The sequence below is a fragment of the Pogonomyrmex barbatus genome, unplaced genomic scaffold, assembly GCF_055798465.1.
Source record: "Pogonomyrmex barbatus isolate J1 unplaced genomic scaffold, ASM5579846v1 scaffold1, whole genome shotgun sequence".
Lineage (NCBI taxonomy): Eukaryota > Metazoa > Arthropoda > Insecta > Hymenoptera > Formicidae > Pogonomyrmex > Pogonomyrmex barbatus.
In genome coordinates this window covers 354,400-371,153 of record NW_028297098.1, presented here as the reverse complement: position 1 = coordinate 371,153, position 16,754 = coordinate 354,400, and the positions used below count along the sequence as shown (strand labels likewise).

Below are 16,754 nucleotides of genomic sequence, written 5' to 3'. Positions count from 1 at the left end.
AGTTGACTTCAAACGGAATCGCATTTTGCGTTTCCTCTTGCAAAAATTAAGCGGCCTCTTGCAAAAATTAAGCGGCGTACATACATTGCAATATTCGCAAGTTGTATCAACGTATATGCCGCGATTTTTTTATTTTGTCGAAAGCATCACGTGTTATGTAAAATTGCATTTCAAATTCGGTGACAGACCTGTTATTTCCTCAGCTGAACTTTCTGCACCGTTGATCTTTCTTCCTTTTTTTCTGTAATGGAAAGGAAAAAAAGAGAAAAGATAAACGGTGCGAAAAGTTCAGCTAAAAAGAATAGATCCCGTATCTGTTTCAAAGCTAATTCAGTTATAGTCGATAAAGTTAATAGCAATTTTGCCGTTTGTAGATATTTTTTGTATAATTTTTATTATTATTGGACTTAAATATGCAAAAAAAATTTATATTTATACTAAACTAATTCCCATTTAGATTATCGATATAGATTAACTTTAATCTAAGTTTAACTTTTACTTTTCTTCATTTTTTTAATTCTAAAAATTAGAGAAAGAATAAAATATTATTAATTTTAAATAAAAATGGATATATAACATTTATTTATTGCAGTCAAAATAATCGATAGCAGCATCCTTCAATTATTTTCGGATTCTTGTAATGCTCGATTCATAGTTAAGAAAAAAATTTATTCAGGATCAATAATCCTTAATAATATCGTAATGGCCATGTGTAACGATTGAACTGTGACATTCAACAATTTACGCGGTTACAAAAGTTTTTTCGGAGCGATTAGGTTCCATGGATTAGCCACAAATGCGCACCAAGTGCACGAAACTAAAGTGAAGAAATATGGCCGCGATGGTTGACAATGCGTGTTGCTTGACGAAATATCGCCAGTGATCAGCCAGGATGATCGCCTTTTACGTTTCGTGACGAGCGAGGCTTCGCTTCGGTAATTAGCATTCCTAACGATATGGAGTTAGGCCTGTCCAATACGGTGCTGGCCGGCGATCCACGTCTGATCGATCATATAGTGGGCGAAGTTAAATCCCAAGGTATTTTCGATCAGTTTCGCAAGGAATGTATCGCCGACGTTGATACAAAGGTAATTTTCGTAGCCTGATTCCAGCCAATAAACTCTGTGAAAGAATTTGAATCTTCCCCTGATCTCTTCGATATAGAGGTTAGGTCAAACATTTAAGATAAGCATTAGACAAGCATTTGGGTAAAAAATATATTCTAATTATTATTATTTTTACAACAAGATAGTCATTTATATAATTTTATAATATTTTATATATAACGATTTTTTTATAATGACATATTATTGCTGTATCTCTTTGGATAAGGCTTTGATTCTTAAACAATTGATGTTTTGCTATTACCTATCAATGTAAATTAATTTTAATTTTGGGAGAAACAAGAAAGTTTTAGTATAGTATTTCAGTAACAAAGAATAGGCTTTTTAGATTGATTTAATAAATAATATATAACTTTATATTTGATAATATATATATAATTTCAGCCTGCTTATCAAAATCTAAGGACAAGAGTTGAAGGCTCTGTGAATTCTTTTCTTAGTAAGCAAACATGGAAGCCAGATTTAAACAAGAATCAGCTCAGGGAAACTTTGCGCAAACAGATACACGATGCGCCATACCTAGATGCTGGTGTGGAACGGATAGTAGACCAAGTAGTAAATCCCAAGGTCTATTCTGTCTTTATGCCACAGATAGAAGATGTTGTGTACAAATTTTTGGGTATAGAAAGACCAAAAGCAAAGGAAAAGAATGGTTGTGGTCTCAAAGATTTGTTACCTAAAGATTTGGACCCAGTTTCACCAGAATCTGATAAGAACAGTTTGAAGGATGAGTCTCTTGAATCCTTAGACATAAACGATACAAGTGATCTCAATGGAAAACAGGATGACAAGGCTGATGAACAGAAACTACAAGACGAAGAGTCATGCAGAGATAAAAATAAAGTTGATTCTGAAAATGGACACATAGAGGAAAAAACATCGGACGAAGCTTATAAAATGAACAAAACTGGGAGTAATTCCAATTTAAACACATCTTCAAAATCAGATGACAAAGTAGACGAAGAGGAGGAAGAAGTCAGTCCAACATTTGAGCCTATTGATATTATGAACTTGAATGAATCCAACATCTCTAATGATTCACATTTATCAGGAATATCGGAATTAACGAGTCACAGATCCAGAAGCCCAGATTTCTCCAACGAATTGTCCCGGGATAATTTCGAGTATAGTAATCAAGATTCTCAACTTAGCAAAGTTTCTTCAGATTCTCGGCTTTCGATAGTGACAGATTTTGGTTCCTCTAATCATGATTTAACTCCAGTACAGGATTCATCAAGAGATGAAACAACAAAGGATAAATATGAGACTAAAAGTAATAAAGACAATTTCAAAGCGATCAGGGAGTTGGATTCGTCTAAGAACAAAACGATTAAAAACAGTTTTGACTTTGCCAAAAGTAAAGACGATTGTAAAGATACGAAAGATTTTAAAAGTACTAAAAGTGTATCTTCCAAAGAAAATTCTCGTGATGCTACGGATAGCAGCATTAAAGATAAATATGAGCATAGAAATAAAGAAAAGAGCAGAGACAGTGAGTTGATCAAATCGTCAAAAAGCACAAAAGAAAAATCCGTTAAAGATGCAAAATATTACAAAGAAAAAAGTAACGAGAAAAAGAAATCGAGTAGTGAGAAGTGTGATAAGCACAGTAGTGAGAAATATGATAAACACAGCAAAAGTAAACCGAAAATTGAGCAGACAAAAGAAAGTTTTGACAAAACTAAAGATATTTCTGAAAATATCAAAGATAACGCTAATAAACTCAAGGACGAAAAACTCAAAGAACCGGATAAGAAAGATAATGTTAATAAGGAGGTAAAAGATTTGAAAGATATTTATAAGGAGAAAATCAGAGAACTTCGAGAGAAGAAAGAATTGACAGAGAAAGAAAAATTGAATAAGGACAAGGATATTAAACTTATGAAGGAAGTTAAAGACAAGAAAGATCCTCTTAAAGATAAAAAATCTAATAAGAAAGAACATAGAAGTTCATCATCATCGTCATCGAAAAATCCCTCTACAGGTTATCATGAAAGTAAAAGTAACAAGACGTCGGAAAAAATTGTCGATGGAAAAGACAAAAGATCAGAGTCAAAAGATAAAGCAAAACGAGACGAGAAACGATTGTCGAAAGAGAATAAAAGTTATTACAGTAGCAAATCAGACTTATCGGACAAATCTGATAAATCCGATTCAAAGAAAATTTTCAGAAGCGAGAAAGAAGATAAGAGTGGAAAAGCGGATGTGAAAAAGGATGTCAAAACGAGCGGCGAGAAAACAACGAATGGTAAAAAGGATGCAAAAAGTCATTTGCAACAAAGTAAAAGTTCAGATCGCGCCGAGAAATCGGATGGTAGAAAAGAATCAAAAACCGACAGCCCGTCCAAGGATAAAAAGCGTAGAGAAGATAAAAAATCCAAGACAAAGGATGACCATTCAAGTCTGCGGAAAAACTCGAACGATCGGCGTTCTACCGATAGGGATGGCTCGAATGGCTCAAATAATAAGACTTCACCGTCCAACAGTTCAAATTCTAATGTGACAAGCAACAAATCGAGTACATCGAATTTGACGAAGGAAAATCATGTCAGTAACTCTGGCAGCGAAACGTCGGATAGTATTGAAGAAACGCAAGTTAGTGATTCGAAGTTGTCGCATCAATCAAATTGTAAACTATCTCATAAAGTCGAGCCACGACTACCAACAAATGATAAGAATCAGAAAATGGAAATTGATAATTCCAATGAGGCATATGATAAACAGGAAGGAAAAGAAGAAGAAGAAAAAAATACAGACAGCCATGATACAAATTTGCCGTTGAAGAAGAGATTGCTATCTAATAAAGACGACGAATCAATTTCTGGTGACGTGAAACTCAAGAAGCCAAAATTCGCAAAAAATATACACGAAGCTAAGAAATTGATGAAAATCAGAAAGCAAATGGAAAAGCAGAAACTTAAAGAAGATAAGAAAGTAGAGAAGAAAGTTGCACAGGAAGATCAAATGAGTCAATCGAATACGAAGAGCATTGATAATCTCGAAAGTATGCCGGATCATGAGCGTGTTCAAATTATAGAGATTCCTGACGAGGAGTATGAAGAACCTTACCCCGAGAAGCACGAATCCCGTTTAATGTTGGATGAAAGATCAATAATAATGCCAGGAACCGAGTCGTGTTCAAATGAATTCTTAAAAGAGCTAAATGTAACGCAATCTTCGAGTGAAGCAGTATCAAGTGTATTATTATTACGGGGAGTACAAGTCACAGAGGATTCAAAAACTGATAAGAAACATGACGTGCCATCTAATATTTCATCTACTGAAGATACGGAAGATTTACAAGCAGCTAATAAGAAACATAAGGATAATTCTGAAGAAGGTTCGAAGAATGAGATATTCAAACATTTGACTGATACAGAAAGATATTATCTGCAAGCAAAGGAAAGTATTTTACCTAAACTAAATGAAATTGCTTCAGAAAAATCAGAATCTCTAAATCATAATGAGAATAAAATTGTGGAACAATCAATTGAGGGAAATATGAAGTTACGAGATAATCAGACGGAAACACAAGACGATAACGAAGAGACAAAGAATGACCGATCGAAAATACGAAATGATGATAAAGAATCATCGGATGAAAAGCAGATAAAAATACATGTGTCATACAAAACTGACATAATAGACTCAAATAGCGAGTACACGGGAACCAAATCTTCATCTTCCGTGATCAGCGAGGATAATGAAGATTGCCGTTACTTCAAGACTGACAATGAGAAATCGGAAAGGTTCTCCAACTTTCTAGAATCTCTAGAACTTGTCGAGAACTCGTCTTTGGAGGACATAATAGAAAGTCTAGGTGGCAAGGTAGTTTCCTCGATGCCGAAATCTATGGCGGCACCTCCGTTACCAAAATTGCCCAAACGTTCATCCAGTCCTCTATCAGACATATTAGTGAATAATTCGGATAACAACAATGATGGCCATAAACGAAAATTGTCATCCTCGCCCAATGAAGATGCAGTACACAACGTGAAGAAGAGGAAATTTACTAAAAAATCGAGATTCTCAAATTTGTGTAATCCTCAAGGGATCTCAAATGGCGAGAACTTTGTCATGCCTTTGAGCCCCGACAGCGATGTGTCTGCAACGAGCGACAAAACAGCATCATCTACTGTAATCAAAGAAGAAAAGAGGTACGTTACACATTCTCAAGATTTTCACATAGTGTAAGATTATACATGTAATTGTTTTTCTAAATGCGTGATTTGACTGTATGTTAGTCTAAATAAATATTTTCTCAAATACTATTTAAAGATAATCAGATCTGTCTAACGTTATTATTCCTTCAAATTGCAGCCGTAATAGGACCAGTCATCAACGATACTCGAGCGATGACTTGTATAAACCACGTCCATTATTTTCGAGTTCTTCTCGTCGAAGCAGACGATCTAATCAAGCATAGCTAGCGCTCCTGGGATTCAGGTTAAATAAGCTTATATTTCATGTGATTTCTAAGCATATTTATTTCATTTCTTTACACATCTTTATTTCATTTCTTTACATTTCTGGCAATGCATATGTCGATAATTCCTTTAATTTAACAAAACATTTTATTTCTCTGTTATTAAACAACACATACATAATTAATTATCTATAATTTTTTGAAAGTCGATTAATATATAGTGTATTTCTTTTTTTTACAACACTCCAAGCATTTTATATTTCAAGTGTTCGTTTATATTTGAAATTTTAAATATAAAATTGCGTTAAAAATAGTAAAAATTAATTAATATCTATAAAGTCTTTTTAATAGATATTATTAATCAGTATTTTAGTCTTTCAACACTTTAATAGATAAGTTGATTAAATATTTCTTTTTAATTCACAAATATATTTCGAAATAACAAAATATCAATAGTCTCAAGTAATATCTTCCATATAATAAAATCTATATAAGTGTTAAAAATTATAATGTTTAATATTACAACAAAATTGATTCCATAAATCTCCAAGAGTGCAAATCAAGTAGGTATTTTTTCTTCTACAACAATATGCTCACTTATTGATCAACTTTGTTGTGCGAACATCTATTTGTACGTATGTATATATACATATATATTTATCTACGTGAACGAGTGTTCGTAGATACATGTTAAACACAACTTCCAAATTGTTAAAAATGTCAAATTTACACAGGAATAATTGTCAAGTTATCTCTACAATTTCATTGAATTTAATATGAGACAAATATTTAAGCACAATTGTTCACAATTGTTCTTATAAGTTAAAAAAATTCATTAAAAAATCCGTCTTCAGTTTTATGCAGAAATGATTTACTGAAATAATGACTAAAAAGTATGTAATTTATTACTTTAATCGTGCCGATTTTTTATTTTAACAATGCGAATTATTTATGATAGCTAAACTGTAAAACTGAATATATTAAAAATATGTATTATTTATAAGGTTGCAATAATGTATAGATTAACTTCCCACTTGTATTACCAATTCTACAGAAAAAAATTTTTTATATACATTTGTAGCTTTTATACCGCAAATGATTTAGCAATTACTCTTTTTCAGAAGTATCCTCACGCATCTCCAACATATACATGTATATATATATGTGACCTAAAAGAATAAGATTCCAATTGCTTAGGGATAAGATAAAAAAAGAATTAAATAAGCGCCATGCGATATAAAATCTAATCTTAAGTTCTTAAGACTCAGTTCGAGCTATATCTCACGTTATTAGCAAAACTGATAATTCTCTTATAATTTTCATGTTTTTCATTTTTTTTATGTTATTTATATCATTGTCTTTTAATTTGTTTTCCTTGAATAATACTCGAATTATAAAGTAATAGAAAATGATTAGTCGAAGTCTAATGTCTTTCATTCATCACGATACAAAAGTTTCATGAAGAGCGGCAGCATAAAATTATACAATATTACATCATATGTATTTTTAGCTCTCTACTTTAAGAGAATTCTTAAGTATTGTTTCTGTTGGTATAATATTCCGTAATCAATAAATTTGTATAAATGTGTACATACCAAAGACATTTTACTTCATTACAAAACATTGATCACATATAATTCTACGTTTTTAAATGTCTTTAATCAATTATATTTGTGCTATATTTAAAAAATGTAAATAATTTTTCGCTAAAATATTTAAAATCTTAAATAATACACGCAATAAACATATTAATGTATTAAATATCAAAATAGTATATTTAATATTATTCTAATATTATCAATATACATTTATATTTTTAATATAAATTGATAATATTTTGATATTTAATATCAAAAATATTAAAAATTTCCAAGAAAATTTTGTATGTTTATTAACTAAAATTCAATCTTCGGCAAATATACATCTCAAAAAGTATATAAAATTCATGTTTCTTAAGCAAAGTAGCAATGGCAGTAATTCCAGTAGTTCGTTTCGTGCGTTTAATTGATCTCGAAATTATCTGGGCACGTATACATATATTTGTATGCGCGTTAGTTCGTTAATGCTAGAACGAAGCTTCGCATTAGCATTGTGCGTCAGTTCGAATCTCGTGCGATTGATGTCAATTTTCGGTGATATTCGCAATCATTGGCCGCGGGGGAAGGCCCGGATGAAAGGCGCATGAAGGAGTTCTCGTTGCGTCGCGATCGGCGGCTACCGACCGACGCGCCGGTCGATTCTAGAACCGTCGTGCGCCAATCGACGGGCAAGGTCGTCGCGGCTATGTGCGAAGATTACGAACGATAGGGCGATGAGATGCGGTATTAGATGTAATAAAGCGACGTTGCACGCCGACACTTGTTTACTTTCCGCTACGTACTCGTCGCGACCGAGTAGTCGCGTATTGCACGCAGACTTGACCTTGTCACTTTAACCGATTCCCCCCTTGCTCGCGTTGGAAAACGCGTAATGTTGCTGTCCGAGCGAGTCCGTGTTATAGTCGCTTTTTTTTGCGCATTATTAATTGAAATCGGATTTGCGCTCGCCTCAGGAAAAGAGAAGGGCGAAGAGAGAGAGAAGGAGATAATTCGTGTTTTCCGCAGATTAGCTGACTCTCAACGTTGGAGTTTATCGCTCTCGCGACGACGGTCGTATTTATGTTCTCCGCGACGGGTTTGCATAACGCTGACTATTGTTCCGATGTTTAAATAATAAACAAGGAAAAACATATCGTCCGCGTGTTTTCCTCACTCACTTGGTTGCGCACACATCGGCTCGATAAAACATTCATGAGGCGAGGTGAAAATATCGATATTACGAGTCTCGAAGGTGCATGTAAAATAATTTCACGTCAGCTAGGTTCTAATAATAATAATAATATATATATATATATATATGTGTCCGACAATAATTTATTTCCTTCGTTATCTAAACCCTTATAGATAAAAGAGACAAAAAATTTTCGCCTGACAAATTTTCCTTGACAATTTTAAATGCTTTTTTTTATTTAATGTTCTGAAGTTTCGCTGCTTTATTTGAAAAATTAGTCACTCAAACACCTAAGAACTTTCCGTTTATCACTAGGAAAATATCAGTTTTGAATCAGATTTTTTTTTTTTTAATAAAATAAATATTGAATATAGACAAATGATTTGAATGTAAGCGAATCGAATGCTCAGGCTTGCCAGCGAATTTCTCGGATTTATCATGATGAATCTCGCTAAGGAATTAATTTGGCTTTTCTTTTTTTGCTGAAGTCCAGTTTCAAATGCCTGGGAGCGAATCGGGAGAGAATAAGAGGAAGAGAGAAAGAAAAGTGGTTTACGTCAGTCGATAAAATATATATTTTACGTAAGCGGCGAGAGAATGCATTTCCTGTGGCGCAACGTGGCGTAAATTCTTCTTTCGTTCGCTTCTCGCGGCCGAATTTCATTTCCTCGATGGTTAAGCGCGATAATTCGCGCGATAGCTCCGGTTTCTTTTACATAGCATGAGATTTCAGAGTCGACAAGGAGCGCCCTAACACGAACCTTTCGTTTTTTTTATGCATTCAATACAATCACGTGCATATGCGTGTGTGCGCGCGCGCGCGCGCGCGCATGTACATATATCGTGAAGGTGCGTAGATTCAGTTTTCCTAGAAGTGGTACGAGTGGGGTACGAGTTCCGTTCAGCTGCTGCACTTTTTACACTTTTTGTGAAGTCGCCGTTTCCCTTTAGAAATAACAACAATATGTCCAATTATTTCTTAATTCCTAAATTCATTATGTTAATTTAGTTTAATGAATTTTAATTTTTCCGCGATAACAGAATCAGATGAAAATCATTGCCTTCCCTCATTATTCGAAAGAAGTTCCAGTACGAAGTGCCATTAATTTCCGTGGCGGAATCGCGCAACGTTTTATCGTACAACTTTTATCGCGCGATTGCACAAGTCGACGGAAATTCGACTTAGGGACATTCTGCAAGATTCTTGAGTGATTTAATGACCAGTCGCCGTAATATTTTTGCATTTACACGCAATGAAAAAAGTTTCGGCAAGTCACCGCGATGAAGAAAATGCAGCCGAAATGGGGGGCCCGCGGCAGGACGCGAGGCGATCAAGCACAACTGCATCGGAAATGCAGACGAGGATGTGCCGTGATGCGCATTCATGATGACTCGCCGCCATTCTTTCTGTCTCTCTCTCTCTCTTTCTCTCTCTCTCTCTCTCTCACTTCTCCAGAAAATTATCGTTATTGTCAGCGTCGTCACCGTCACGCCGGTGTCGCTAGCATAATGTGCACTCTCATTCGATATTCCGTGCGCTTAAACACCCGTCCCAAGGCGCGTTTCGAAACGCTCGGTCAGTGTTGCTATCAGAGACGCTTTCTCGCGCATGCGTATTTAGATGCAAGTTTAATGAAGTATCAGGTTTAGAAGAAAAGAGGTATCACTTGGTCTTTTACTGAAATTTTTTATATTATATAAAATTGTTTATAATTATATAAAATTATATAATTGTTTATAATTATATAATTGTATAAAATTGTATAAAAATTATATAAAAATTATTTAATTATATAGAATTTTAAATATAATTAATATTAATGACCTACAATAAAATTAATTTTTTAACAAAGTCATATTTTTGTAAATGTAAGGAAAGAAAGTATATAATAAAACACATTTATGTGTTTAAAATAAAATATTTTATTTGAAAATTACGAGCATGCTTTTTAATAGGCTCTTTCTGGTTATATATATCTATATTATATTTATGTTGAATAACAAATAATACATAATAATATTTACCTTTAATAACAATTAATAATATTTAAATATTTATCTTACTTTACTTATCTCATCCTAGCGTGGAGCACGTCAAAATTTTAATGCCTATTATATACGTATGTCATGTTACAGCCCTAGATATGACTATTGATCATAATACGCATGCGCGAAAAAGCGGCCCTAATAGCAACACTGCGCTCAGCACGCACGGACCACGTGGTCGCGCACAACGCATGCGCGGCACGTGCGCTCGATTCTAACCTCGCTAAGTTTGCGCTATCTTTTTTGTCGCGTTGTCGTGTCGCGCGTATTTCGGCCGATTTTCATGCGATCTCGTGACAATCCCGCGCGCGTAATTCGTATGATCGGTTGTTTGGTCGATCGATCGATCGAACGAACGAACGGACGGACGAGCGAAGCGGTCGGACGAGGAAGGGGAATACTACTCGCGAGCAGAGGTGCGGGGACAGGAAACGGGTAGCCACCGAGCCTTCTCCTCGTTGCAGCTCCATTAAGAAACGATCGACGCACGCGGTCGCATGTCGGCGCGCGTGTAACGTGCGTATCCGCCGCGATCCGTCCGTGCGGTTCGTGTGTTCGCGACGTCGTACTCCGTGCGTGCGACGTCGACTTCATCGTCGTGGTCCAGCGTGATCGCCGAATCGACAGCGCGACCGTGAATCGGCCAGTACGCGAGACGGAGAAAGAGAGAGAGAGAGAGAGAGAGAGAGAGAGAGAGAAACGAAGAGCGACGGAGAGAAAACGAGAGAGAAGATACATTGCGCGACACCGTAGCGGCGGATCTGAGCTCACGAACAGATGAGCGAGCAATCCTCTGTCTCGATCATGAATAAAGACGACTACGAGAGCCTACCGACCAACTCCGTGGCCGTGCACATGATGGCCGGCGCCGTGGCCGGGATCATGGAGCATTGCATCATGTATCCATTTGACAGTGTTAAGGTATCGTCGATGAGTCTCCACGCCGCGCGCACACGTTCTTCCTTCCTCCGACACGTTCTTCCCTTTTACATAACCTCCTCCTCCGCCGCCGGCTGCGCGCATCTGGTGGTTGCTAACATTATCTCTCGCCTTAGAAGCATCCTTCCTCGCGTGACGTGCAATCCATGGGATTTCCCCGACGCTCTACCCACGAGCACCGGGAAAAGTCACCATTTGGCAATCGCATCTCACTGCCTGCCGCATTTTCCTCCATGCCTTCCAGGAACTGTCCGCTCGACAAATGGACGTTTTATCTCAGAGAGATTTATCTGCTACAAATAGATAGATAGAGTTGTGTCATGGGATTATTGTTTGTAGTAATACAAATAACGTTTAACAGCACAGCGTTTTACTGGCGTTTCTCTGTACTTTGAACGAAGGAAATTGTTCAACTATTTGGGTAACGAATTAAAGATAATAGCCAGTTTAACAGACTTGTTCTATATGCTTGTGTCACCTCGCATAGCATAAATACTTTCTGTACACGTGTACATTTAGAAACTCTCATATGCAATTTAAGTATTATAAATCAAATATATAATATTCATGGAATTTGATATAATCTAGATTTTGTATGAGAAAAAATGAAAATTCTTGTCTTTTCACATCTTGGAATAATCAAATCAATTCAGGATGCACCATTAGCATGTGCGTCATCTTTGTATTAACTATTCCTATCTTCATGCCATATGCATAACTTTAAAAATATAAACATTTTTAGCTTCGTCATATCTGTATATTTCCTAAAATGCCAAATATATGATGCAGCATTTTATTTGCTAATATATTTTTATTTTTATGTTTATGTATAAAAAAAGATTAGAATTGCAACTTCATATATAATATTGAATCAATTCACATTTTCATGTTGTACATACATTTTTATGTTGTACGTTATGGTTCTTTTGATGGCATAACAATATAAGATGTTATTATACATAATTTCATGAAGCATATATGACGATTAAGACAACAGTCATTCTGTATCAGCTGATGGAAGTAACACAAAAGGATGAGTTATTGTGCATTGCAAACGACTTATTATACTAGGTTCTTACTCAGAATGCAAGTGTTCACTATTCATTATATAACACAGTTCGTCGGCAGTGAGTTCTATTTCTGTTCTCCTTTTCAGACCACTATATACTATATACGCTTTTCTCTCTAATATGCCAGATCTTGATTTTGCAAATCATTATGCAAATGGATATATTATTTAATAATGCAAATACTAGTATGTTATTTTAAACTTGCTACGAAACCAATTGACATCTGTTTCAAATGATCAATTTAGAATATCTTTATACTCTCGCTCATGAGATATCACAGATCGGTTGAGAGTCACTGTTCTCATTATCAGCAAGTCATTCTACTTTAACATATCTTTATAATGAACAATAATTTTATGAAATAGCATGAAAAATATCGCAACAAATATATAAAAGCAATTTATACAAAAATATGTACAAAGAAAATATTTAGTCTATATATTATTTCCTGAAATAATACTCTTTTTTTCTTTTATATGTTTAGACAAGAATGCAGGCATTGACTCCCGGTCCAGGAGGAGGAGGAGGAGTAGGAGAAGTATTGTATAAAATGATACGACAAGAAGGTGTATTAAGGCCAATTAGGGGCGTTGGCGCAGTGGTTGCCGGAGCTGGTCCTGCACATGCTTTATATTTTTCTTGCTACGAATGTCTGAAAGAGAAATTCAAAAGTTCAAGATCCCAGTTTAATCATCTTGTCTATGGGGCAGCTGGTTGTGTGGCAACAATCCTACACGATGGTGTCATGAACCCAGCGGAAGGTTGGTTATACAAACTAGTTTAATATATGATATGATGTTTGATAAAAATTCATTGATAATATATATCATTGTAAATAAAAAGATAATCTTGTAATCTACAAACTTCAGTCAGCGTTATTATCTAATTGAAGATATATACAGATTTTTATCTAATCATTAATTAAATATTGTCTCTCTCTTTCACTGCTCTATATTCAATAAGAAAATATAACAGCATTTTACATTGTAAAAGATGTTAGTGTTTAGTATTATTTCAGAAGTTAGAAAGATTAATCTTAGAAAATGAAATAAATGTTAATATGTTATTTATGTGGTAATATCTTGTTACAGTGGTGAAACAACGATTGCAGATGTACAATTCCCCTTATAGGAATGTATTGAATTGTATACAGCATGTATACCAGAAAGAAGGAATATTTGCATTCTACAGAAGCTATACAACTCAATTGGCTATGAATGTGCCTTTTCAGAGTATTCATTTTATCTCGTATGAATTCGTACAATCTATTACAAATCCAGAGCATGTTTACAATCCAGTAGCACATATCGGATCTGGTAAGTCTTTTGATTATTCTTAATATTTTTTATTATATTTTTTATATTATTTTAAATATTAAAGTACAAAACATTACTTTGTAAAAACAATATAAAGTAGGCAAATCAATTAATAATGTTACTCCTAAGTATTAACTATTCTGAGCAAGATTGATTAAGGCAAAAAAATATAGCTGAGTAAAGCTCTAATCGACTATCTTATGTAATCAGGTGCAACAGCAGGTGCGATCGCGGCTGCAGCGACGACTCCTCTGGATGTCTGCAAGACAGTGCTGAATACGCAACAGGATGGCGTGCACGCTCAAGGCATGATAGATGCATTTAAGCAAGTCTACAGGTTCGGTGGGATACAGGGGTACTTTCGCGGATTACGCGCCCGCGTCTTGTTCCAAGCACCAGCTACCGCGATTTGTTGGGTGATGTAAGTTAATCGACTTTGAATTTCTTTTTATTTTTTTTTTTTTTTTTTTTCTTGAGATTATGTAACATTCGTTATTCTTTTTACATCCCGTGTAACGCCTTTCTGATTTGCATGATAGATACGAGTCGTTCAAATATGTATTACGGGGCAAACAAGATGATGAATACAGTGACTCTGAAATTGACAACAGTATAACTGGAATTAATCAGAATCCGACGCTCGTACCAAGATCCAACAGCTTTCAGGGTGCAGGTCTGTACTTTAACAACCACGCTTCATCGCCTGTGTTACTCAAAGTGACCACGAGTTAGGCATGCAAGAAATCACTCTATTGATTGTCTATTAAGAAAAAGAAAGAGAGAGAAAATTATTTCATTATCCAAGATAATTTACGGAAATAGCGACACTTTCTTTCTTTATAAGAGTTTATAATGAATATTTCGATAATGAATATTTCGTTGATTCGTCCATTATCCGAACAGCATTTTTATTTGTATATGTCTGCATCGCGAAATAATAAAAATTAATACTAAGGAAAGACAATAGCAAATAAAAACAGAATTTGAATTTATAGAATATTGATATATACCAATAAGCCTCTTCGATTATTATTAACATAAAACTGCGTCATATAATGACGTTAATGATATTATCTCTTTATTTTATTTTTTAATTTTTGATTATTGAAAGTGAAAAGGATAATTGATATTAAGAAGTACATCTGCAAATTAAAAAGGAAACATTTCATTAAGTTTCATGTATTACCGTACTTTATGCTTTCGATAGATTTTCTATCATGAACGCAAAATCAGTACGATAGTACCGTACAACTGTTTTAGAGTAAATGCAAAATGACTTTATCAATTAGCAATATTAAATTTGAAGTCGCGAAATAATTATTAATCTTGGTACACTACTGGCTGCCATCCAATCGTGTACAATCGAAATAGAAAGCTATTATCTATTGTACTGTTCATATGGAGTATCAAAGACGCTCAGCAAAATTTCAATTTTTTAATATCAGCTTGAATATCAACAATTTATCTATTTTATTTGTCTGCAATTTGCATACTAATTTATAATCAAACATACGAATTTGTATATTTAACTTATAACAAATAAATTCAGATATTTATCTGTTTCATGTTGATATCTAGTTGATTAATATGTATATATTTAAAAAATGACAAGCAAATTTATATATTGTACAGATGGATTTATGCTTGTTTAATAAATACAAAATAAATTGCCGCTGAAAACACGATATAGATGTTAAACTATTTTATAACATTTTTTTGTATAAAAGTCAGATATTTATGAGAAGATAGAAAAAAATATGCTCCACTTGAATAGTGAGAATAGATTACGCACATACTGTAATTAGATCGCAGCCCACTCCAACCATTGTACCATTAAATAAGTTAAGAAAACAGTGGGATGCATGCAAGAATTTCATAAATCACACTTCAGAGCATAATTAAATGCGCATAATTAATGCAGGATTATTTCATAAACAGAAATTCACAAAATTGAACAACCCATAATTGTTATGTTAACGAAACATAAATTATAAAATTAATATTTGACATTAAAAAACTATGAACACTACTTAATGAAATTCTGAATACGACTCAACTTTTTGAATTATGGGTACAATATAAATTGGAGTGAATTAAATTAATACATAAAGCATGATTGGCTACCCTAAACTAAAGGAATTTACAAATGGTATAAAATAATTATTTTATAGAATACTGTAGATAAAACTATAAAATATATATTACACATGTGTACAGTATAAAATAAAAGAAAAACCGGTGTAGAAAAAATGAAACTATTATTTGTACAAGTACGATTTCTCTTGATTACTCAAGTACAAATGATAAATGCTCCTTAGTCATTTTGTAATATAAATAAATTATGTGTCTAAACCATATACGATATATAATATTGCTTCCTATGGCTGTGATTACTGGGTCATTTGATGTTGACTTTAAGAGGGAGTAATATCATGTAAAACTCATATTTCACGCCATATTTATTTATTGTTACAATTTTTTAATATCATACATCGTTACTATAAATCGTTTCATATTGTTAAAGAAATAAAAAGAACACAGTATTTATGTAAATTATATATGTAAAAAAAAAGAGCGGCATCTAAATCTAAAATTAACTTTATAAAATTTGTAGTTAAGTAAATTAAATTGATTTCTTCTATTTCTCTAATTCTCAGCTAATTTTTTATTCGAAATATTTATATAGATATATGGATACCTGTCACGTGTGCACGTGTATTTTGTATATCAATTTAAGTATATAGTCGCCAAATTACAGTATGTTTTATTGGACTTGACAACAGATTCTATTCGTTGTTTATACTTTTCGTTGTAATCTGTTAATTTTTATATTAAACATTTATCTCTCTAAATATTTAATGCTGATTTTTCAAGAGTTACAAGATACTACAATACTGTACATAATATATAACACGTTTGTTTTTCAATACGTTCATTTTTTTCTTTTTTTTTTAAATTTATTACGCAAATTAATTGATTACATATTATGTAGTGATTACATATTATTATAAAGATTATTACTCGACTTTATATTTTCTGTGTTTTCTCTTTATAAGTAAGTGTT

At 33.7% G+C, this 16,754-nt stretch overlaps 2 protein-coding genes across 2 annotated transcripts; both read left to right on the top strand.

Annotated features, from left to right (window-relative positions):
* The first annotated feature begins 669 nt into the window (after positions 1-669).
* LOC105430021 (Biorientation Defective 1) lies at positions 670-7,149 on the top strand. Its single transcript, XM_011643330.3, has 3 exons — positions 670-1,088; positions 1,509-5,281; positions 5,445-7,149. Exons 1-3 carry the CDS (start codon positions 957-959, stop codon positions 5,548-5,550), a joined length of 4,011 nt encoding a protein of 1,336 aa, XP_011641632.2. The 5' UTR covers positions 670-956; the 3' UTR covers positions 5,551-7,149.
* Positions 7,150-10,438: 3,289 nt separating this feature from the next.
* On the top strand, positions 10,439-16,045 carry LOC105430018 (mitoferrin-1). The gene is made up of 5 exons (XM_011643322.3): positions 10,439-11,286; positions 12,859-13,135; positions 13,466-13,690; positions 13,901-14,111; positions 14,230-16,045. The coding sequence occupies exons 1-5, from the start codon at positions 11,143-11,145 to the stop codon at positions 14,420-14,422; spliced, it is 1,050 nt and encodes a 349-aa protein (XP_011641624.2). The 5' UTR covers positions 10,439-11,142; the 3' UTR covers positions 14,423-16,045.
* Positions 16,046-16,754: the final 709 nt, after the last annotated feature.

Coding starts and splice junctions, on each gene's coding strand:
- LOC105430021 (XM_011643330.3), top strand. CDS start 957: ATGGAGTTAGGCCTGTCCAATACGGTGCTGGCCGGCGATCCACGTCTG. Junction 1,089..1,508: donor TCGCCGACGTTGATACAAAG/GTAATTTTCGTA, acceptor ATATAATTTCAG/CCTGCTTATCAAAATCTAAG. Junction 5,282..5,444: donor GTAATCAAAGAAGAAAAGAG/GTACGTTACACA, acceptor TTCAAATTGCAG/CCGTAATAGGACCAGTCATC.
- LOC105430018 (XM_011643322.3), top strand. CDS start 11,143: ATGAGCGAGCAATCCTCTGTCTCGATCATGAATAAAGACGACTACGAG. Junction 11,287..12,858: donor ATCCATTTGACAGTGTTAAG/GTATCGTCGATG, acceptor TTATATGTTTAG/ACAAGAATGCAGGCATTGAC. Junction 13,136..13,465: donor TGTCATGAACCCAGCGGAAG/GTTGGTTATACA, acceptor ATCTTGTTACAG/TGGTGAAACAACGATTGCAG.